This window comes from Phocoena phocoena, chromosome 9 (genome assembly GCF_963924675.1).
Source record: "Phocoena phocoena chromosome 9, mPhoPho1.1, whole genome shotgun sequence".
Classification (NCBI taxonomy): Eukaryota; Metazoa; Chordata; class Mammalia; order Artiodactyla; family Phocoenidae; genus Phocoena; species Phocoena phocoena.
The window spans coordinates 19,053,977-19,078,881 of record NC_089227.1 but is presented as its reverse complement, the minus strand read 5'-3'; the positions used below and the strand labels follow the sequence as shown (position 1 = coordinate 19,078,881).

General features: G+C 37.0%; 1 protein-coding gene and 1 non-coding gene across 2 annotated transcripts in view; one reads left to right on the top strand and one right to left on the bottom strand.

The window, feature by feature from the left end:
* Window positions 1-24,438, bottom strand: part of ORC5 (origin recognition complex subunit 5) — a 73,578-nt gene extending 49,140 nt beyond the window's left edge. Inside the window, exons 1-6 of the mRNA XM_065883671.1 lie at window positions 24,204-24,438; window positions 19,979-20,071; window positions 16,811-17,011; window positions 10,947-11,021; window positions 7,544-7,655; window positions 2,041-2,171 (exon numbers count right to left, since the gene is read on the bottom strand). Coding sequence (XP_065739743.1) covers window positions 2,041-2,171; window positions 7,544-7,655; window positions 10,947-11,021; window positions 16,811-17,011; window positions 19,979-20,071; window positions 24,204-24,275 — 684 coding nt within the window. The 5' untranslated portion in view covers window positions 24,276-24,438. The remainder of the gene's footprint in view (window positions 1-2,040; window positions 2,172-7,543; window positions 7,656-10,946; window positions 11,022-16,810; window positions 17,012-19,978; window positions 20,072-24,203) is intronic.
* Window positions 12,283-12,389, top strand: LOC136128661 (U6 spliceosomal RNA). Its single transcript, XR_010656247.1, has one exon. It is a non-coding gene; the product is annotated as a U6 spliceosomal RNA (small nuclear RNA).
* Window positions 24,439-24,905: the final 467 nt, after the last annotated feature.

Genomic DNA, 24,905 nt, shown 5'->3' with positions numbered 1-24,905 from the left:
ACTTACAAACTTTAAAACAAATAATAATATCCATCTGAAGGAAAAAGGACAACATATATTTATTATCCTGTGTTCTACATACTCAGAAAAATAGAACACTATAGTATTTTTTCTCCAATGCTTAAAGATCACTTCTTATATTTATTAGTATTACTAGTAGTAGTAAAGACTTAAACCATACTTCAAGCTTCAAGTTTATGAATATGATGTAACAACATAAAAAGCTGTAACCTCGTCCCTAAATAAAATCATTCCTCAGTGAAACCCAAAGGACTTTATAAAAACCATGTTTAAATTTCACATTTTCTTTTCCTACTAATAGTTTCTCTAAATAATTCCTCCTTCTTGTACTTTATAATCTACTTTGAAATGGCTGCCAGCACAGATTCCCACCAGGTTTCAAGGACATCAGTGCTAAGGAGTAGAAGCTACAAGTTATTTCCCAGGAAGGACAAAGGATGAGTATTTGCTCCTGACTCCATCTCACACTGAGACCATGCACTGATCCTCGCTCCTCTCTGTAAGCCCCCCTGTTGTCATTTCCCTTGGGCACCAGGAGTCTCAGACATACAACTTCTAGAGAGATGTTAGTGATGAGCTTGAACTAGAACAGCTTGTCTTCTGTTTTTTTCCCTACTCAGAAGATGCTTGAAACGTACAACTAAATCAGAAGAGGCCTAAAGTTTAAAAGTTCCACAACATACTAAATGTGAACACAGTTTTTTTTTTGCAGTATGCAGGCCTCTCACTGCCGTGGCCTCTCCCGCTGCGGAGCACAGGCTCCGGACGCGCAGGCTCAGTGGCCATGGCTCATGGGCCCAGCCACTCCACGGCATGTGGGATCATCCCGTACCGGGGCACAAACCCGTGTCCCCTGCATCGGCAGGCGGACTCTCAACCACTGCGTCACCAGGAAAGCCCCAGAACACAATTTTAAATGGTCATTTTCTCCTACATTCTATCTCAAATACACACTGAATCCCTCTAAGTAATACTTTTCAGAGCAAAGAAAAGAGCAAAGCAAAGAAAATGTACCAAGAGATATAGAATCTGTTCCTTTGAAAGCAACTGTTTTCTAGCCTTAGATATATTACCATTTTCTCTTACATGGAGATAAGACCTTAAGTATTAATAAAAGGTTCTAAAAGTGAAACCAGATATTCTTGCCTCCTCCTTTTCAGATCACCACAACTAAAGCAGAAAGGTAAAAATTAAATTAAATATGAAAATTAAAGTAAATACAATTATTTTCCAAACTGCCTATGAGTATAAACAGCTATTCTAATGTTTTTAACTTTTTTTTTTTTTTTTTTTGCGGTATGCGGGCCTCTCACTGCTGTAGCCTCTCCCGTTGCGGAGCACAGGCTCCGGAAGTGCAGGCTCAGCGGCCATGGCTCGTGGGCCCAGCCGCTCCGCGGCATGTGGGATCTTCCCAGACCGGGGCACGAACCCGTGTACCCTGCATCGGCAGGCGGACTCTCAGCCACTGCGCCACCAGGGAAGCCCTTAAAAACTTTTTAAAGTAATCTTTTATATAAATATTCAAAGTAATCCTTTATATAGATTCCTAACTCAAGGTCAGTGGCTAATGAAACACCTATATAAAGCTTCTGACCATATTCAAATTCATCTAGATTCCAGACCACTATCAATACATACATTAACCTGAAACAATCTGTTAACAAAAAATTAACAAAAAGATATAAAATTGCTTAAGTTTTCACACCACCTTTCTGTTAATCTTCATTTTAATTTTAATAAAGTTCAACATTTTCTGCAATTAGAGAAAAGAGAGAGGAGGAAATTTAAAAAACACTCCTAACGATGTATGAAAAGAAACAACTAAAAAGACAAAGGTCTCTGATCAGGTCAAAGTTTGTACTAACCCACTGACTTCTATATTCTTAGGGTGTATTTGCTCCCAAAGGCCATATCCAAATTTCCAGAATAAATTTTCAGCTTCTAGCCTATCTCACACCCTTTCTTCATGGAAAAATATTAAAAGATGTACATTTTTTTTTAAGCAAAATGAGCACGGACCAGATGCCGGAGCTCCTTCAAATCTCGACAGACGGTGTAGAAAACTCCAAGAAGAATGTTAATGTAGGCAGCGTAGAAATCAGCCGAATACTCTGGAGGATGATCATGGGACAGAATCTTTTGAAGGTTACCTGTTCACAGGACACAAATGAACAGAAATGACTGACCCATCACCCTAGTTATATCTTCTAGCATTTTATAACAAAGGTTTAAACACTAAATACACAGGCTCAGCAATTATCAGGAACAATGAAACAGTTACAAGATTAGAATGCAAAAGTAACACAAGTTTTGAAACTGAGGTAAAAGAATTATGAACCTAACATTCTAAGAAAAATTACTAAATTTTACTTAAGACAAATACGAAGCAATGACATCTAAAGAAAATCACAAGAACCTTATAACAGGCAACATCAATATCAAGGGCAAAAAAATAGTATGGATTCCACTTATTTTTCTAACAATTAAGTAAATCAACTAGAAAAAAATAAGCGGTACTACATAAACTACCACCAAAGTGGAAAATGCTCATTTTTTGTAAAATGGAAAGAACTCATGATTTTTTAATGAAAATCTTCATCTTTACTATGTCATTCCCTTTTTTATAAAATGTGTTTTCTTCCTACAACTTTGGTATCTTTATTTCTCTTCTACCTTAAACTCCTTATACAGTATCACATGTTTAGAGTCCTAAACTTATATTTTATCCTGCTAGAAATATATTGTAGAAGCACAGTTAAAACTAAAAAGAAACCACCTATTATTCAAAATTTCCCGGTTACAGCACATAAATCAGTCATTCACTCATTCCTTATTGCAATTCCCTTTGACTTCTTGATGCAATGGTCTCTTTTAGACTTCTCAGTTAAGAGCTCTTTGAACATGACTAGTACTTTAAGCCCAGTTCCATAGGATTCAAGACTTTCACAATACTTACAAGTGAAAATTCTCATGGGATATTCTGATCATGTCAATTTCCTTTTGTCTAAGAATCCCTTTAAGTGAGTATTTTTACCATGGACACTCTCCCATTTACCATCAGCCTTTCATTTTAACTACTGTCTTATTCCTCACAGTCAGTTAGATATAGGTACATAACAATATATATGGCCTATCAACAGATACTAATATACAGAAATTTAGAAATAGCTATATTAATGGGATCTTTTAAACAGGGCAGTTGGCCAAAACCAAAAAAACAAATAAACAAAGGCCCAAAAAACATTTCAAAGCCTATTCTCATGCCTAGAATGCTATCCTGAAGGAATTTCAGATAGAGACTGTTACTAGATCTGTATTTTAATATCACAACCACTGAAAAAAAATACACAAAGTCCAAAACTTGACTTTGGAGTCTATGTATTTTTACATGTAATAGGAGTTTTAAATTTAATGTTACTAAGCTTTTTAAAACAAATATTTGATACACTAAAAATTTCTAAAGGTGCCTTAAAACTTAGAGATAAAGATATTTATATATTGTATTGGCCAAAAAGTTTGTTTACGTTTTTCCAAAACATGTTACAGAAAAACCCAGAAAACCCCAAAAGAACTTTTTGGCCAATCCAATAAAAGCTGACAAATAACTGGATAGATGAAAGAAAGAAGGGAGGGAGGCAAGGAAGAAAGGGATCAATTGTCAGACAGACAAACATACATAGGCAAAAAGGTGGTCTCTAAATGCACGGATGAGGAAACCTGGAAACCAGTTAAGTCTCCAGCTTAGACTGCACTCCTAAGCTCCTCCTGACTCTCTTCTGGATATCCCTTCCAGGTGACACTCAGTACCTCCTAAGAGAGTTGATTATATATGACCACTGGCCCACTTCAGTTCTGACTACAGTCTTCTAAGAATTAGAACTCTCACTGGGTTGCAACAAAAGTAGAACAGCTGCTTAGTTATACAGGCTACAGACAAATTCTCAGAGTACAACTCAACATTAAGGAAGCAATACCAGCTCTAACAGTCAAATTTACTAAAAATCCCATCTCTAACAGAAAGCTGAAAGCAGTGTACTAGCAGGTCATAAATAAAGGGAAGGAGAAAGCACTTGATGGGTCCCCTGCTGTATTAAAATTTCACTATCAAAATACGGTCTAACACACCAAGAACCATTTCTAACATGGAGAGGGACTTCTGTTGCCAGACATGAGGGAGTAAGAGGGTCCAGAAATACTCTCCTATAAATAACTAAAAACTGGACAAAATATAGAAAACAATTATTTTCAGACATCAAACAACAGGCAACAAAGGACTGTGATACATGAGAAAAGTGAAATGAGGTGAGTCTTACCATCAGCCAGGCTTTCTAACTAGAGGTAATTTTAGAACTGTGGTACAGGAGAATTCCAAAAGGAGCCCATTAATCTCAGTGAGTTGATAAGACAGAGATCAGAGAAGAGAGAGCTAAGGTAGCTAGAATGTGCAGGGTAGAATACATGAGAAAAGGAAGCTATGCAGAGAAAGAGCCCCAGAAATCTGCCTAGATGTTGCCCTTGGTTCTTAGCTGAATACCAGTACTCATATGCACAGAGTAAAACCTCAAAAGGACAAGCAAGAACAACTTCCGGGGAAAAAACAATTACTGGAGAGCTGTTAAGTCAAACAATTTCCAGAGTGCAGACAGGGCTATAAACTGTTCATTTTGCCACCAGTAAGAATGGAGAAACTATACTAAATACATGGGGCATTCAGCAGAGAACCCAAAAGGACTATATCTTAGAAGTAGGGCTAAAATTAGCCCTGGAATAAAGGCTACTCTAGACCCTCTCTCCAAAAGAGCTTAAAAATAATCTCAAAAGGGTCACATGTATCTTCAAGTGATTTAAATGCTTAACTAGAAAAGAAGTCCAACATGCAATAAAAAATTTAATACCTCTCATTCAATCAAAAATTACTAAACACATGTGAAAGTATAATGGATACCCATAATAGAGAAAAATCAGTCAATAGAAACATCCCCACAATGAAAGAGGTAGTAGAATTAGTAGACAAGAACATTAGAACAACTAATATAAACATGCTCACATGCTCAAGAATATAACGGAAAACAAAAGCATCATGAGATTGGTAATGAAAATTCCACTGGGTTGGATTAACTGCAAATTAGACACTTGTAGATAAAAAGGTCACTGAACTTGAAGACACAGAAACAAAAGCTATCCCAAGTAAAACACTGAGGACAAAAAATGATGTAAAATTTAAATAAATAAATAAGAGATTCAGCAGGACAATATCACGAGGTCTAACATTCATGTAACGTGGTCCCAGAAAAAGGTGTGGGGAGCAGAGTCGGGGGGAACAACAGGACACAGATAAAATATTTTTAGAAATAATGGCTGAAACTTTTCCAAAGTTAAAACTATACACTCACATATCCAAAAAGCTCAACAAATCTCCAGCGGGATAAACAATAAAAGATATTTTCCACCTTGCCTTTTTATTTCTGTAAAGCCCAAATAGTAATATATTATAAGGTTTATAATAAATGTATATGTTAAATGTAGGACAAAAATAGCACAAAGGTTGTGAGGTGGGAAATTATAAGTCATTGAGATTTTCAGATTGTTAACTAGAGAATAACTTAACTTATTCTGATTGATTCAATAACTAAACCAAAAACCTGATCAACTGCACTATAATCCACCTGAAGAAAAAAAAACAAAAAAAAACAAAGCATTACCAAAAGATGAGCAGTCTACGTGTGGGAGAGAGAAAACAAGAAATCCAAATTAGGGCCCTAGTGATACTGCTAAGAGGAAAGAGTGTCCTGAACATCAGATACCATATTTCTACAGATGACATATGTACCAAGTTATGATTGGATGACTTAGACACTAAGATTATCCTTTTGCCCTGGTTCCATGCTTACTTATTCTGACTATAATTTGGCTTATCAATTAATGCTTCCTTTTTGAACGTTTTTTTGTATGATTATGATGCTTCTGAATTATTTTTTAAAAAACCTAATATGTTAAAGGCTCTAAAATTTAATAATCAGATGAACTTGGCTCCACATTATACACTTTTCAAAAATCTATTAGCTTAGGGCTTCCCTGGTGGCTCAGTGGTTAAGAATCTGCCTGCCAATGCAGGGGACATGGGTTCAAGCCCTGGTCGGAGAACATCCCACATGCTACGGAGCAACAAAGCCAGTGCACCACGTCTTCTGAGCCTGCGCTCTAAAGCCATGAGGCACAACTACTAAGCCTGCATGCCACAACTACTGAAGCCTGCGCACTACAACAAAGAGTAGCCCCCACTCGCCGCAACTAGAGAAAGCCCGCGCCCAGCAACAAAGAAAACACAGCCAAAAATAAATAAATAAATTTATTTTTAAAAAAATCTATTAGCTTACACTTTCTAAAATTAGCAAGGTCACTTTATTTAATTATGTCCTCAAATTCTCTCCATCTCTGCAGCTTTGTATCCTTATTTTTTATAAAATTTAATCAAATTCTACAATTCATTATAGCATACTTTAATTTCAACTTCACCTGAATACCAGCATTTTTTAATAATTTTTCACTAAAATGGGTCATGAAAAACTTTAACATCTAATGGTCACAACAGAAGTACAAAGAAATTCTTTTTATGAAATCCTTTGATTTATTCATTTTCTTCCTACCCTTTTCTCTTCTCCTTGTGATTTTTCGTATAAGAGGAGTTATTAAAAATTTAAGGGTTCCCTTCATCTATTTTGGTTTCCTTTTTGTTATCTCAATTATCAAAGGCAGGAGGTGTTACCTGATCGCTGTTCTTGTGAAAACAGGCAAAAATGTGTTGATCTTAATAATGAATGTTTGTAGCTGATCAGTTCACAGGGATAGTGTTTCAAGGCCAAGGTCAAGGAATGTTATTTTTTCATAGCCTCTAACCATCTTATGCTTCAGTTATGATCTTTGAATCTGAACTATCATATTTGCACAGTAACAGCACAGTATTAATCTACAAAGCTACTCAGCAACAAAAAAACTATTGTATTCGTCCAAAGATAAAAATTATTAGGATCTATGAAATTTAAGATTAAACACAAACCAAAAATAAGAAACACAAGGGCTAGCACAGTTGCTACTGTAAGAGTTACAGTAATGAAAAATGAGATTTATAAAATCAAAAGATACATTCCACATAGTACTTAACTCAAGTACATGGTATATAAAGATTTCAGTACAATTTTAATGTGCTTTGCCAATCTAAACATCTCACTTGTATGGATGTAATAATCCCACTTATATATACATCTTACTGTAGTGACTAAAAAAATGTGAAAATACACCTTTATTTACAAATATGTGAGAACTGCTCTTTCAAAAAAACATTAATTATACAAGAACCTCTATAAGTGCAGAAATATAAATAATATTTTATTTAAGATTGGCAGCAAACCATAATAGATTAAAACATCCAAGTATTCCCATTTGAACATGCTAGCTTAATCTTTCAAACAAAAAAAACTATTTTACTGAATATCATTTATCAAAACAATGTTTTCAAATTTACCTATGCTATAATCAGGAAAATACAAGACAAATGGCTCAAAGCATCCAGTATTTGGACGAAACTTTTCCCAAACAATCTCGCTGAGAAAGATAACAGTCACATTTCTGTCAGTCTGTAAAAGAGAGATAAATAAAAGTAACTTTGCATTAAAAAATCTTAATCAGAACAGTAATTCCATTTGAATTTTTCTTTCAAAAGAAATCCAGCAAAGTTCCAACATATAACAAATTATTTGCATACTAATAAGCCATATTTAGAAAACCCAATCAAGGAGCTCATCCTTGTATGCAAATTTTCAAACATAATTACTTAGAATTTCCATAAAACTTTTAGGTTAATCAACAATTCAGTTACCCATGAATACTAGGACAGTCACACAACGACTAATTTTATAGAAATTAAGAAACACATCTGCTTGAACGATTAAGACAAGAACTTTTTATGGGAATTTTCAAAGAAATCACATGCTTTACATCAATAAACCAAAAAAGACAAAACTTAACATCTCTCATTATTAAAATGGCTATAGTACCCAGAGAAAAGAAAATATCAGTTGCATATTTTAATGTATATTCAAGATGTTGAGTATACATTAAAAACACAAACAAGTGTGAGTATCCAAAATACCAATGTTAAGTAAACAGAAAACTTTTGAAATATATGTAGAAATTATAATTAGTATTCCAAAAATAACATTAAGAGAACAAGCTCAATGTGTATGTTATCCTTCTACAGAGTGGCCACAAATGCTAATTCTAATGCTAGAATTTATCTATAGACACCTGGCATTTTCAACACAAATTTTAATATTCCCATGTTCTTTTGGACCTCTCCAAAGTTGACAAAACAAGACATATTTGTTTTGTTCTATAACTATTCTTAGGACCCAGTCTCATATATAAATTACACTATACTTTGATGGTGATTTACTATTTATTGATTTCTAATTTATGTGTAACCTTATATTCCAACTTTCATTATTTAGAGAAATATACTTCTGGCTAACAAAGATAGCTGAGTTCAATAAATTAATAACTCCACAGAAAATGTAGCATCTTTACGAAAGAAAGGAAAAGATTTTTACTTTCAAATGCTTTTTGTCTTATTAATTTTTAAGAATCCTTCAATTCATTTCCATAGGGATAAAAAAATATGCTCTAAACACAATCTTGATTACAAAGCATTGAGTTGATTTTGCTTTAAAATATGATTACCCAAAAGAATTTTATAAAGTCTGTTAAAAAAAAAATACTGAGAGGTTAAAAAAAATAGAGGCATTTATCAGTCTAAAAGGATTTTAAGGACTTCCCTGGTGGCTGAGTGGTTAAGAATCCACCTGCAGAGGACACGGGTTCGATCCCTGGTCCATGAAGATCCCACATGCCACTGAGCAACTAAGCCTGTGTGCCACAAATACTGAGCCTGCACTCTAGAGCCTGTGAGCCATAACTACTGAGCCCACACACCACAACTAATGAGCCCGTGTGCTGCAACTACTGAAGCCCACGCAGCTAGAGCCCATGCTCCGCAACAAGAGAAGCCACCACAGTGAGAAGCACGCACACCGCAACGAAGAGTAGCCCCCGCTCGCCACAATTAGAGAAAGCCCACACGCAGCCACAAAGACCCAACACAGACAAAAAAACAAAAAAAAAGTATATTAATAATAAATTAAAATATATATATTACAAGATAAATAAATAAAACTATTTTAAGTTGGGTAATGTTCTCATCTGGAAGTACTTTCAGTGTACAGTGATACCTATCATAATTTAAACTTCATTTTAGTCTAAGTATTTAATATAAAAAAATGTGAAATGCTTTTGCTATATTTCTCTTAAATGAAATACACATTTAAAAATCAAGTATGCTTTCAGAAACATCAAAACAACAATTTTCTTTTCTGATGGAGTTGAGCTTACTATGAATCTTTTCATTTTCTTCAAATAACTTCCATAATTAAAACTAAAAAAAAGTGAAAGGCCTACGTACTGTGACAGGATGCATGATCAAAGGTCTAAGTACTGTGACAAGATAAAAACAGTGGGGTAAGTTTTACTGGAAGGGCGAGAGGACAGCAAGAATGCACTCTGGCTACCAGAGAGGGAGTCCTTGAGCAAAACAATGGGAAATAGTGGACGGATTTATGCAAACAAACACAACAAAAAATAAATTAAAAGAGAGAAAGAGACCTTTACTCAATAAGGATGGGTCCCTGATGTCAGTAGTAAAATGCCAAGAGTTAATCCATCTGGGAAAGGCTAGACTGCATGAGGAAACTTCCACGATAAGTCACCAACAGCTACACTTACTCTTCTCTTGTCCTCTCCACATCTGCCCCTCAAGACTATTACTAAAAGAGGATTTTAGGAGTCAGCCTTAGGCACACAATGATTTCAGTGGCAATCAGTTGAGAACTTCTAGCAGTTTCTCCAATTTGAGTAATATACTTAACTTTTCAAAGGTGGAAATGCTCTAGGCGCTGTCTCCCCAAATATTCACTTAATTTTTATTATAATGTTCCTTAATACTTAAATAATACAGACATAAAACTAAGTAAGTATAAACTATTTATGCTCAAGGTACTTATAAAGTCATAAAACCAAATATTTTTATTTGTAAGTTAAATATAAAACTATAAAACCAGTAAAATTTAAATTGACATTATTTGAATATGATGAACATTACTGTTTTGCCTAAACTAAATCTTTGCTCACTTCATGAATATGGTACTAACAGGAAACAGCCACAGTCCTTTTGAGTTTAGCATTCCTATAGCCACTAGTATTGGTAAAAATTGAATTCTCTCACCAATTTCCTTTATTCAAACCACTACAAACTACTGCCTGTTGTTGCCATCATATTACTATTTGGCTTTCACCTGACATATACATAGTAAGTCTCTCCCTGTTCTTTTCTCATTAGGCCATGACAATCACAGTAGAATTAGTGTTATTCAGTGCCAACACAATTTTAAGTTGAAACACAAAGCTCGTTCCAAAAACTGAGCAGCTATGAGACAGAACATCAGATGATCCAGAACAGACCTATCATTCTTTTTTTAGATTACTGAAATGAAAATTTTAAAATTCATGCAGACAGTTCAAAGTCTAGCCCATCCCCACAATTTACTCTAGCAAACACCTAAAATCTTTTAATAGAAAGCAGTGTTAGCCACTTCACAATCAAAAATAAAAGCTAAAATAGTTGAAGAATAAGTCTTATTAAATCACAAATTGTTTTAACTTTGAAAAAATCCTCAACTTCACATGTAATAGAGAAATGCATATCAACTTTATATTAAGAGATTATTTCTCACCTATCAAATTGGCAAAATGAAAAAATGTGACAACACAGTTCTACTGATTAGGCCATAGGGGAAAAGAATTCATTCATCACTTACCAATTCTTGTAACCTAAGAAATCCAGGTAAAAGATATGCTTCCATATCTCTTAGATACTCTGCTTTATCAAGAACCTTATGGAAAAAAAAAAAGCAGTGTCAAAATTGATTTTAAAAGCCCTTTAGCAAAACATTTACATAATATAATACAAAATTATCTGAACTCCCCATGTTAAAAAAAATGGAACTTATGAATTAATTTTTTAAACAGTATTTACATTTGTGGAAGACATTTCAAATAGGTCAAATAAGTTAAAAAATGAACTACTAACAACATGTTTCAACCCAGATTTTAGAGAATGGGTCACAGTTATACTAAAATAGGTTTGTTTTAAAGATATACCATCAAAAAGATAATGAATGAAGATGCTCTAAGGACCTTTTCTTATAGGTATACAAGAAATAAAACTATGTGCATTTTTAATTATATTTAGTAAAAGATAAATGTCTACCACGTACCAATAATTACAAAGCTTTCTGACCTGAGAGATAGAAGAAAATTCTGAATTTCATCATATAAAACTTTTCTTGCTTGAACTTTGTAACTCGATACTAAACCCTGTTTAACTAGAAAACCGATCATGTTAAGATTAAATTTTTTTTTTTTTTGCGGTACGCGGGCCTCTCACTGTTGTGGCCTCTCCCGTTGCAAAGTACAGGCTCCGGACGCGCAGGCTCAGCGGCCATGGCTCATGGGCCCAGCCGCTCCGTGGCACGTGGGGTCTTCCCGGACTGGGGCAGGAACCCGCATCTCCTGCATCAGCAGGTGGACTCTCAACCACTGCGCCACCAGGGAAGCCCCAAGAAAGATTAAATTTTTGTTCAGTGTTATGATAATGCTACTGGGATTATGTTGCAAATTATAATCATTTAAATTAGGAATAAAATTAAAATGCAGGGAACATATTATTTCCCTGAATAGTCCAAATTGTTTTTTATGTTTTATTGATTAATAGATAGCTTGAAACAATGTATGAGAGTAATCAACTTAAGATATTTCATTCCTAATTCATTTAGACAAAATAAAGCTAAAATTATTTACCACTAAAAAGATACAAATTAGTTTCTCCACTATGTATTCTCAATTGCAATTTTCCCATCAATTTCCATTTTAAAACTCTCTAATACATGACACAGATTAATTCAAATAAACTGGCCCATTTGTATGCAGATTAATTCAAATAAACTGGCCCATTTGTATGCCCATTTTAATGCAAAACACAAAGTTGAAGCAATAAGTTAATAGTTCATTCTTCTGACTGGATACAATTAACCAACTGTAATTAATGGTTTTATGGTATTTTAATAAATGATCCTTCTTCAAAAGCAATTATCAGTGCCCGCTTCAGCAGCACATATGCTAAAACTGGAACGATACAGAGAAGATAAGCATGGCCCCTGTGCAAGGGTGACACGCAAATTCGTGAAGCGTTCCATATTTTTGCTAATTCACTTTGTTATACAGCAGAAACTAACACACCATTGTAAAGCAATTATACCCCAATAAACATGTTAAAAAAAGAGCAATTATCAAATAACTAATATTCAAAGAAGTTAAAATTTTAATTCAGTTCAAACATTTTAAAAATAATTTACCTGAAGATATTCTAATAGACTTGATTTGTAAGCTTGTTTACTGACTAGAAAACATTCTCAGATATCTTTCTGCATTATTTCCTAAGTGCTGAAACTTACCAATTCATATATTAGCTAGCTGAACGTTCTACAATTTACTCTAAATAATGTTCTATGCTAAACACCTGCAAACTTTTCCACCCTAATGTTTAGTCATCTAACAAATAACTTACTGAATGCCTACTTTGATCCATTGGGCCTGAAAAGTGAGTTGGGTCCTACTTACTCCTCATGGCTCTTTGCAGAATATTGATTCTCCCTCTTCCCTAAAGACACAACTTTGAAACTCTACTTGTTGGAATCATCCAACACTCTGGGGTCATTCCTCCTTGGTCTTTAAATATTATAGCTTCTGACTATCACATCTCTAATATAACTCCTGTAGTTTTGGATATTTCAAAATCCACATAAATGACCTCCTTCTGATATGGTAGACTCATTTCCTTAAATCCCTCTCCACCAGTGATCTTGTTGCCTATGCTACCCAGTGAAAGATCAACTTATTTCCTACATCACTGGTTTCTGAAGTGTAGTCTGTGGCCCCCTGTGAGGTGAGGGCAGGGGGGTGTGCTGTTTCTGATACTCTTTAGGAAGTTGGTGAGGTCAAAACTATTTTCATAATAATACTAAAAATTTATATGCCTTTCTCATCATGGTGACATTTGCACTAATGGTGCAAAAGCAATGGTGGGTTAAACTAGAGTCATCTTAGCATAAATCAAGGTAACAGTGCCAAACTATACTAGTAGTTATTAATTCTTCATTATGTACTTGCTCTTAAGAAAAAAAAATTAGACTTTTGCTTCTAAGATGGAGTAGATGCACTTTTTCCTCTTCCTCCTAAGTAAAACTAAGAATCTTGAGTATTACATATAAAACAAATGGGGCTCTGAAAGGTGGAAAGAAGGAGGCAGACCAGCTAGGGACCTCAGGACCAGAAGAATGACAACTCACTTCAGAGGGGGAATTGTCTAAGTTGTCTTTTTGCCTCACATATCCCATTTGTCGAGCTGAAGAAGCCGGCAACACAGGAAGGCCAAGCAGCACAGACCACAAGAGCCCCAACCAAAACCTTACTTTCTCTAGCCAAAGGACCAGGAAAGGGGCAGCTTAGAGGAACTTCCAGGACTATGCACTCTCCAAGTTTTCTTTATAGAGGACATCAGTACATCACTGATTTCTTGTCTCCTCATTTCTTTTTTTGTTTTTGTTTTTGTTTCGCGGTACGCGGACCTCTCACTGCTGTGGCCTCTCCCGCCGCGGAGCACAGGCTCCGGACGCGCAGGCTCAGCGGCCATGGCTCACGGGCCCAGCCTCTCCGCGGCATGTTGGGATCCTCCCAGACCGGGGTACGAACCCGTGTCCCCTGTATCGGCAGGCGGACTCTCAACCACTGCGCCACCAGGGAAGCCCTTGTCTCCTCATTTCTTCATCCCCTAAACACTGGAGCACCAGAATACTCGGTCACTGGCCTCACCTCTTTTCTAACTCACTTACTCTCTCGGTGACTTAATCCTGTCTCACAGCTTTAAGTACTACTACTGTATGCTCAGAAGTCCAAAATGGTATCTCCACGTTGGACCTCACTTGATCTCAGACTCAAGCATCCAAGTGCCAACTCAACATCTCTACTTGGACTTAACATGCCCCAAACCAAATTCCTCATCACTCCTTCTCCCCCAGCAAGACCCCACCTGCTGCAGTTTTCTCCACTCAGATAATGACAACCTTATCCCCTCAAGCGCACAAAAACTTTGAGTCATGCTTGACTTCTTTCTTTCTCTCCTCCTCCACACTCACTCTATCAGAAAATTCTGTCAACCCTACCTTCAAAATATATCCAGTCCATATCTTACCATATCCATTGCTACTACCCCGGTCTAAGCCAACATGTTGTTTGCCTAGATTAATACAAATGCTTCATAACTAGTTGTATTAGTTTCCTAGGGCTACCATAACAAAGTACCACAAACAGGGTGGCTTAACCAACAGAAATTTATTATCTCACAGTTCTGGAAGCTAAAAGTCCAAGATCAAGTTATTGGCAGGGCCATGCTTCCCATGAAGGTTCCAGAGAAGGACCTGTATCAGGTCCCTCTCCTAGCTCCTGGTAATCCCCTGCCTTGTGGCAGCATAACTCCAATCTTCATGTGGCATTTTCTCTATGTGCGTGTCTGTCTCTAAATTTCTTCTTTTTATTAGGACATCAGTCATATTGGATGAGGGGCCCAATCTACTCTAGTATGACCTCAACTTAACTAATTAGAACTGCAACAACCCCATTTACAAATAAGGTCATATTCTGAGGTAGTAGGGGTTAGAATTTCAACATACGAATTTTTGGAGGAAACAAATCAACCCATAACACTAGCCTGCACTAGTGTACTCTTGTACTCTTCGTCTGATTCTCAAATGAAGAATCAAATGTACCTGTACCCTTCATTTGATTCTCAACATTACCCCTCTCCCCCTTACTTAAACTATATTCCAGCCAAAATGGCCTCCTTCATATTCTTTGAATACACAGGCATGCTCCAGTCTCCTCTGTATGCTCATGTAAATCTCTTTGCTTGGAATACTCTTTTTTCAGATATTTTCATGACTTGCCCCTCGCTTCCTTCAGGTTTCAGCTCAGTTATCATCATCTCAGTGAGATCTTCTCTGCCTTCCCCACTTAGAAATAACTAGCCTCCCCCGCCCAGGGGATTCTCCCTTACTCTAATGTACCACATCTGACATACTACATATTAACTTGCTTACTACCTATCTTCCTCAATTAGAGGAATTAGCCACAAGTGGACAGACACTATTTTGTCTCTGTTCCATCTCCAGTATCTAAAATAGTGCCTGGCACATAAGAAGTACTCAGTAAATATTTGCATAAATAAATGAACAAAATTAAAATGTGGAAGGAACTGTTTTATACATTTAAGGAGATGCAAGAATGCATAAGATGTGGTCCCTTCAGTGAGTATAAACTTAGCCATTATGAGAAGGTATTATATTAAATTTTAATTTCAATTCCAGAGATAATCATTTTTTAAAATAAGGTTAAGGTGTTATAAAATCTCACTAATGTAAAACACGTTATATATTTTCAGTTGTCTGCTAGTTATTTTCACATTGATGTAACAACTAAAACTTAAACTTAGCCAACCTAAAATCAAACAATTCATCTTTCCCAGACCTGCCCCATATATAATTGACAAGTTTGACCTTTGCTGTCTCTTCCATTTGTTCTTTTCTGCATCTTCTGCCCCAACTCTAGTCCAGGCCCAAATTTCCTCTAATGGAAACAGTTACAAGAGCCATCTAGCCTATGTCTTTCAATCCCCTCAAATTCACCTATTCAACATGCCTTCATAGCAGTCTTCCTAAAGCATGTTTGTTGCTCTAGTCTTCACTACGTCCTTGCCTCTCGCTGCCTAAGAAATGAAATAAAGCTCGTTAGTATGGTTTTCAAGACACTCCCTGATCTACCCCCACCCACCTTTCTACTCTTCTTTCTCTTCCTTCATACTTTAAACCCACTAAGACCAGACTATTTGGCATTCCCTGGCCTCCATTCCCATCTGTATGCCTTTGCCTAATTCCCTCCACAGGAAATTCCTCTTTTTCAGTTTCTTCCTAATGATACCCGAATCATTCTTTTGGATCTATCTCAAATGTTACCACCTTATGAAGCCGTACCAGATATGCCTGAATAAGTGCTTTGCATATCATGGTTATTACTAATCACATTCTATATGTAGTCATATGTGAGTACGTCATAGCTTTTCTACTAAACTGAAGCTCCCTTTAGATAAGAACTACATCTACAGACTCATAGATAAGAGAACTAGTGGTCAGCAGTGGGGAGAGGGAAGGAAGGAGGGGCAACATAAGGGTAGGGGACTAAGAGGTACAAACTACTACCTATAAAATAAATGAGCTACAAGGATACATTGTACAGCACAGAGAATATAGCCAATATTTTATAAAAGCTATAAACGGAGTATAACCTTTAAAAATTGTGAATCACTATGCTGTACACCTGAAATTTATCTAATGTTGTACATCAACTATACATACCTCAATTAAAAAACTATACCTCAATTAAAAAAAGAAATATATCTAAAACATTTTTATGTTGCATAAGCACCTTGTACAAGGCACTGTACATAAGTCTCAAAAGAAAAATATGGAAATTGATCTAATAAATCAGTTTTCAAATAAGAGATGATACTTACAATATACACAGTCTGATCCTTGAGACTTTCAGCTTTGGTTATTTGTTTAAATAAGCGAACGAAGTCATTAAATGTTTCACAGGTTATTTGAGTAGAACATTCACCCCCTGAAGAACTAAGATGATTCAGTTTGTTTAAAATTTGTTCCAAAAGCAGCCTCAAGGTAAAGCATTCAACACAATTCACAAAGACATGTGGAAGCTGAAAACAAAAACCAAAAAAGTGTAAATAGAAAACACATATCCACAACAAGGGCTCTGCTGGATATCCGCCATTTGCCCTTCTAAATCTATACCCCACCATTCTCCAAACTGCTCTGTGCCCCAGGAGGCTGACCACTACAGACTGCATCGCCCAGACTCATTTTCTAGCTCTTGCTGGATTCAGCCAAAGGGAAGAACCAGGAGACAGAAGCAAAGTGGTAAGAGAAAGAAGGTGAATATTCATTCCCTTGACTCCCACCCCCATCCCACAGCTTGACAGTGGCTGCATCTTCTACCAAAGGCAACAGCTCGAGTTGGGCAGCCTCTCATCAAAGGCTACACCTCTTGCTGGGGCCTGATTACAGCTCCTTCCTGTGCCATTCAGGTCTGAGAGAGGTAAAGACTCTCAGCACATCACCATCCCTTATTGGTTCCCTTAACATTTCTTCAACCTTTGTAAAATATTATAGTCCCTCCATTAAACACACTTTAATTATTTGAGTTTTCATGTTTCCTACAGGGATTGAAAGCAAACCTGTATTTCCCACTAAAGAATTCTTACAAAGAAACCCAAGAACATGTGAATGTTAAAATTCTTAGTGGGAATTTCTTACTTATAATTTTAAAATAATATTTTTAATCATGGACACACCTAAACCAAAAAAACATTTTTAAGAGTTAAAAACAGAGTAATCCCCCTATAAGGACTTAGAACTAGCTCTTCATTTAGAGAACAAAATGGAGGTAATTCCAGAAGTAACAAGGAAAAAAAAGATTTATAAATATAGTCTGTTCTCAAAATGAAATCACAAAAGCAGTACTCATCACTCAGAGGAAGAGAGCGTGTGGCATCTGGCACAAATAATGGAACCTATAACTATTTTTAGCGACATTCTATAAATCTCACCCAATAAAGAGGCTTTTCTTTCTCAGAGTAGCAGTGTAACTAAGGCTACATTATAGTTACTTAGGCACAATTTCACCAGCATTTTCTGACCTCCTTTCCCCCCACTCCTTTATGAACTACAGTCCACAATAGCTCTGTTAAGACTGTCTTGTTTACTGCTACCTGTGTGCTATCCATGACCTTTAATGGCAGCATACTCTAAATGTCTCTTTGTGTACCTATACCAAAAGTGGTGATAATCATCATTACAATGTTTAAGCAGCAACAAAAATCAAGATACATTAAAAAATGAAATACAGCCCTTAAATATGGAACTTCCATATTCAGTTTTCATGCTTTTATTCAATATAGATATTTTTGGACACTTCATGCAGGGAGTTCCAAACGCAAATGCCTGAGCGAGGACCTTGTACACTCAGGTTCTGAAGCCTGGTATGAACCTCAGGCATCTGTATTTTAAAATGCACAGGCAAACTTCAGGATCAAAGGCTAAAATCCCTAAGTTGATATATGCCAAGAACTGTGCTGGGAATAATCTCAAGAAACAGTTTCAAGCCAGGGAAACACAAACATTTATCACAGCTGAAAGGGATAAATATTATGACAGGATTAAGCACAGCGTGCTGAGGCTGTACAACAGAGGGACATCTAACACCGCCTAGAGAGTCAAAAAAGGCTACCCAAAGTGTAAACACAAGAAAACATAGCAAAATAAATAAGCATTTGCCAAATAATAGGGTAGAAGAGTTGGAGTGAATGAGTACAAGAAAGCCATTCCAAGCAGTATGTGCCAAGGGTTGAAGGTAAGAGACAGCAAGAACTGTAAAATAGTTCAGTATGACACACATACTCTTGAGCTAGAGTTAGGACCGGGGGTAGCAAACTACAGCCTTTGGGTTAGCAATCTGTTTTGATATATACAGCCATGCCCATTTAGACAGATACTGTCCATGGCTGCTTCCACACTAAGGAGGAGTTGAGTGGTTGTAATATAAAGTACCTGGCCCGCAAGCCTAAAATATTTACTATCTGGCCCATAAGAAAAAGTTTGCCCATCCCTGGCTTAGGATATGAAAGAGGGTGTGGCAATAATCACGAACAATAGCAGCTAAACTTTATTGAGTGCTTACTATATACTAAGTATTGTGGTAAGCACTTTTCATGTATTAACTCATTGGATTCTCACAATGTCAAATGTTGTCACTATTAGCCCTACTTTTCAGATGCAAAAGCACTACGGGGTGAACCCAGAAGAAGAACATGAGTCTGCCAGACTCTATCTCAAACTCTTAGGCATTACGTTAAGAAAGATAAACTGAACTCAGCTCATGAAGGGTCTTATATATCAGGCAAAACACCCGAACCTTTTCCTAAAGATCTGATTTAAGATTTTCATGGACTACCTGCAGGGTGGAGAACAGGCTGCACTTAGGAAACTGTTGTGGAAATAAATGAAAGAAATAATGGTAAATGAAACTCAAGTAGCAGCAATGGCTATGATTCAAGCTACATGGAGTCAAGACATTAATGATACAGAATCAACAGGATGTGTTTACTGTTCAATTTACTAAGAGTGAGGATAAAGAAAGAGTAAAGAACAAGTTTAGACAAGTGTGTGAATGGTGAAATTCACTGTTAGAGGCAATATGGGAAAAAGGGCAGGGTAAAGGTGACATATTTAGTTTTGTACTTGTGGAGATTCAGACTTACCACTATCAATATTTCAAATATGTACAATAATGGAGAAGAAACAGATTTTAGTATTTTTAAAGAATGTATTATTATGTGTGTTTTCCCCCAAATATTATCATCCAATGAAAGTCAGAGAGAGTAATTTGGCTCAACTTAAAAAGTACATTCTAACATCAAGGCTCAAGTTATTTAACAATGCCTTCTGAAGCTTAGTCTTTGAAGGTCTTCAACAAAAAGTTGGTCAGAAATGTTTTATGTAGAAGATATTCCTTCAGAGAAAGGTAAACTAAATATCTCCCAGATCCCTTCTATTTCTAGGAGTCTATGAATAAAAATCAATTAACGCTGAGTTTGGGATATTCTTACCTCTAAAGTTTTCAACAAAGTTTGTGTTACATAGGTCTTTCCACTGGCAGTATGTCCATAAATAAAAATGGATGGAAAGCTGAAATGATGTCTCTACCAGAGAAAAGACAAATATCAGTCTGCACATACAAAACAGAAAATAAACATTCATCAATTTGTGACAAACTTTTCCATGATAAAGTAAATTATTCAATCCAAATGATTTCAACAGTGAGCATTTAGTGGATTCATCATTATACCTCAAACCTACTTGAATTCAACTCTACTCTTTCTCAAAATTTCTGGAAAATCACATTTGGCCTATCTATTATATATATTACTATACATATATATATTCAACCCTTTTTATTATTATACAGGTTTATATATACAAATGTTTGTATTTTCAAATTTGAGAGATTTAACAGATTTTTCAAGAATGATTTTGACCATACTTCATTTTTTTCTTAACCCTTTTTTATAGAATCTAAGCCCACAGGCTGCAACTTCAGTCTACATTCTAAAGCTTTTAAACTAAGCATATGTAAACACAGGACTAGAAAGAATTTCAAGAGTCCTCTGTTCTAAGGAAAACTTACAGGATACTTCTGAATTATGCTTACTACATTTACCTTGGCCTAAATGTGTACATTTCATCATTGTTTTCAATGATCAAATCTACACAGCATATATTTCAAAATACATATTCCCAAGATTCTCCTGAAGTACATTATGAGTCAGCAGCCTAGAGAAAAGTAAAAATTGTCAAACACCCCTATATTGGTCTGGTCAATACTACAAATATGTTTCATTCATTCAATGAACATTAATTAGACAGCTGCTAAATGCTGAAAACCATAATGCACTAAAGAGTACAAAAATCAGTTAGAGATAAAACCTGCTTTGGAGGAATTCACATACACTTAAAAAATAATTATAAGAAAATTGGATGATGCAATTTCCGTGAAAAAGTAGAGTCTCTATGATCATCATCTACCACTACAATAGTACAGTTGACGCTTGAACAGCACAGGTTTTGAAATGCTTGAGTTCATCTATACATGGATTTTTTTCAATAAACATATTCGAAACAATTCTGGAGATCTGCAACAATTTGAAAAAACTCACAGATGAACCACTTTGCCTAAACACATAGGAAAAATTAAGTATGCCATGAAGCGTAAAATATATGTAGATAATAGTATACCCTTACAAAGGCATAAGGTGAATGATATTTAATATAAAATTAATAATGTGTTAGTTTTCTGTTTTATAACTTTGCTCCCAAAGGATTACATTACCATACATACCATATGGTATGTCTGGGCCTCCCAGCCTCTCCCCTCTTTCTCTCCCTCTCCCTTCCTCCCTTCTTCCTACCCCTTCTTCCTTCCTATAATTGGAGAAACTGTGTATTAGCCTATCATCACAGGTAAGTGATTTTTCAAAGAATGTAACCATGTGTTTACAATACTGTATTATGAATATGACTGGAATACTGCACACCATGAAACTTTATAAGGGTTCATTCATTAGTATATAGGTAGGCTACCATGAAGGAATTCTATCCATAACAGAAGGCTACCATAAAGCAATCATATCACTGCTTCTTTGTTATCAATGTATGAATCATTATACTTGTAAATAGATATGAATTTTTTTCACATTCTTTTCATTTTTAATGTCTAGTTAGTAATACGTATAACAAGCCCAGTGTTTTGTATTATTAAGACAATACTGATGTAGATATTGACAGACGATTCATCTTATAAACAATGTAAACTAACAGTATTGATAAATACAGTATAGTACTATAAATTAGTTCTCTTCCTTATGATTTTCTTAATAACATTTCGTTTCCTCTAGCTTACTTTATTATAAGAATACAGAATATAATACATATACAAAATATGTGTTAATTGACTGTTTATCGGTAAGGCTATTAGCAGTTAAGTTTGGGGTGAGTCAAAAGTTACACACTGATTTTCAACTCCACAGGGCGTCAGCACCCCCAATTCCCACATTGTTCAAAGGCCAACTGTAGTCATAAACATTTATTACATTCTAGCCACCAAGTTACAAATTTCCTTTTAGCAAGACAAATCAGGAACTCAAATTTATACAGGAAAATACTTTCTAATGGCAAATGCCTATAGCAAGAGCAGCCCAACAGATTAAAAATGGATGTTTCATACAGGGATTCTTTTCTTAAGTTTATACATAACACTCTTGTAAATTAACTAGCTCAAAAATTCTGTAACAAGAATTAAACGCATGCTTGCTGAGCATCTCTGCTAATACAATACTATATTTCACCTTGAAAGAGAAGCACAAGATACCCTTCAGGACACTTTTCCAAGCTACACTAAAACTCTCCTTTCCTGGAATCCCACCACACTTATCTGCATCCATTATTTGGTGCTTAATAATATTCCACCTTACATCATCTTTTCTACTGTTAACTAGAACTGTATTGAACTCTTGCACTGTTATTTAACCTTTCACCTTCATAAACCTAACATAAACTGTAATAAGCCAGGATCGGGCACAGTGCCTGGAACAGAGAAGGTGCTTACTAAATATTTATTTGCTGAATACATAAACGAATCTGCTAAGAAATATGAACCAGTTTTTTATAGATCTTTGTATCTCCTACATGCACAGCACCTTACAGAAAAGTGCTATTAAAATTGTTAAATATGACTTCTTCCTGTGATTTACACCAAATTGATATCACTCATCTCTATTTGCCAACATTCATTTTCAGGAGGACCACTTGTTTGTAGTGATCTGGGTTTGTCTACTCCAGGGAAGGAATGCATAAGGTACAACTAAGAAAATGTTTCAGTGATAATATTGATAACTACAATTAAAAGCATTATAACTGGGCTTCCCTGGTGGTGCAGTGGTTTAGAATCCGCCTGCCAATGCAGGGGACACGGGTTCAAGCCCTGGTCCAGGAAGATCCCACATGCTGCGGAGCAACTAAGTGGCCCGTGTGCCACAACTACTGAGCCTGCGCTCTAGAGCCCTCGTGCCACAGCTACTGAAGCCCACGCACCTAGAGCCCCTGCTCTGCAACAAGAGAAGCCACCGCAATGAGAAGCCCCTCACGGTAACGAAGAGTAGCCCCCGCTCGCCGCAACTAGAGAAAGCCCGCGCACAGCAACGAAGACCCAACGCAGCCAAAAATAAATAAAGTTAAAAAAAAAAAAGACCCAATGCCTTTAAAAAAAAAAAAATCTGATATTAAAAAAAAAGCGTTATAACTAGAATACTGACTGAGGGTGCAGTCCCTGACCTTAGTTCCCTAACTAATGTGCCCTTTTAGAAGGAGGGTGATACTTTTCCACTAATACTTCACAGGCCACCCCAGACTGCCACCCAGGTAGTTAGATGAAAGCAGTACTTATGAAAGCAAACCAGAGGTGTGAGGGAAGAACGTGAGTGTGACCCTAAACTCTCATTTACTCTCCTTACAGATGAAATCCAAGTGTGATCAATTCCAAGTCTAATTAATGAGTCTGAAGCAAAAGGCTCACTAAAGGCCACCAGAATACAATCAAAAACAGATTAAGGCAATTATACCCCAATAAAGATGTTTAAAAAAAAAAAAAAAAAAAACAGATTAAGTATGGAATTGATGAATGCTACCTCCTATGGAAAGGACTCCGCAGCAGTGTTCATCCAGAGGAAACATTTAACCTCTTAGGCATCACCTGATAGTCAAGAAGCCTAGACTAGACCTCTTCTGTGCTTTAACAACGCTGGAAAAGCCGCTGAAGTTTTAAACCTGAAGCACCGCGTTGGCCCTCACAGGTCTTGACAACTACCCACCCACACAAGACTTACACTAACTACCTCAGTGAAACGTGGGGACTCACTTTGGAGTAAGTAACACTGGGCAAACACATCTGTTGTATAAAATCCTGTTCAGCTGGGGTAAGAAGCAACTTCGAGTTGCTCTGGACTAACACCCTCTCAAAACCGTGGCGTGCGTAAAATATCACGTCCTGGGCCAACGAGCCCTAGTGCAGGCCGGTCCTTCCCGTGCAGTTTAAGAGACCGCTCACAAATTACTTTGGGTGAGGAGTGGGAGAGACCTATAACATCCCCTACTTCAACGCAAAAGACGGTCTACGGCCCCTCAATCAGAACGAAAACTTAAAAATTGGAACACGTCGCAAGACCACGGAATTGTTTGCCTCCGGGATTTGGAAGAGAAAAGAGATCTGGACTACAATACCTCTCCAAACAGGGACTGCAAGGTGGACACTTGGGACTCGCGACAAAGCACCGTGTTTTCCAGGTGAGGCATGCTGGCGGGTACCAAAGCACAGAGCAGCCAGCGGCCCGCTCCGCGTTCACAGACACAGCCTCACCCACGCTCGGGTCTCCGCGCTCCCGCCGGAAACCGGACTCTCGGGCTTGTGGGAGGAGCCAGCGTGGCCGTGCGTCCGCGTGACGTCAGTGCGCAAGAGGAGCGTCGGACCCGCCCTAGTCTTCCACAGCCTGAAGCGGTAGGGCTCTGAGCGGCGTAGAGGGCTTTCTGGAGCCCGCTTTGTGGGGGTTGGGCGTCTCGGGCTGCGGCCTTTGCCACCCAAAGGTCGAGAGGGGGATGCAGGGATGGGCGAACAGAGAAAGCGCTTGAAGGGGCTAAGGGGGCCCTGTGGGCTCCACTAAGTCGAGAACCTGTGGGTTCGGCTTTCCCGCCTAAAGGCCCCAAATTTAGAAACCGTGAGTGCTGGGGAGCTTTGTCGTGTAGCCCCACCCAGGAGGGGGAGGCGGTCGTGGAGCCGAGGCCCGCCTCTTTACAGGGACCTGAGGAAAGCGGGCTCAGATAACCAATATTCTCAAAAGCTGCGGGTTTTTTTCCTGAGGAGGATGTGGAAAATTGGCGTCCGGTGCAAAGAAAAGACTGATGGAGTCGAGCAAACAACTTGGAATT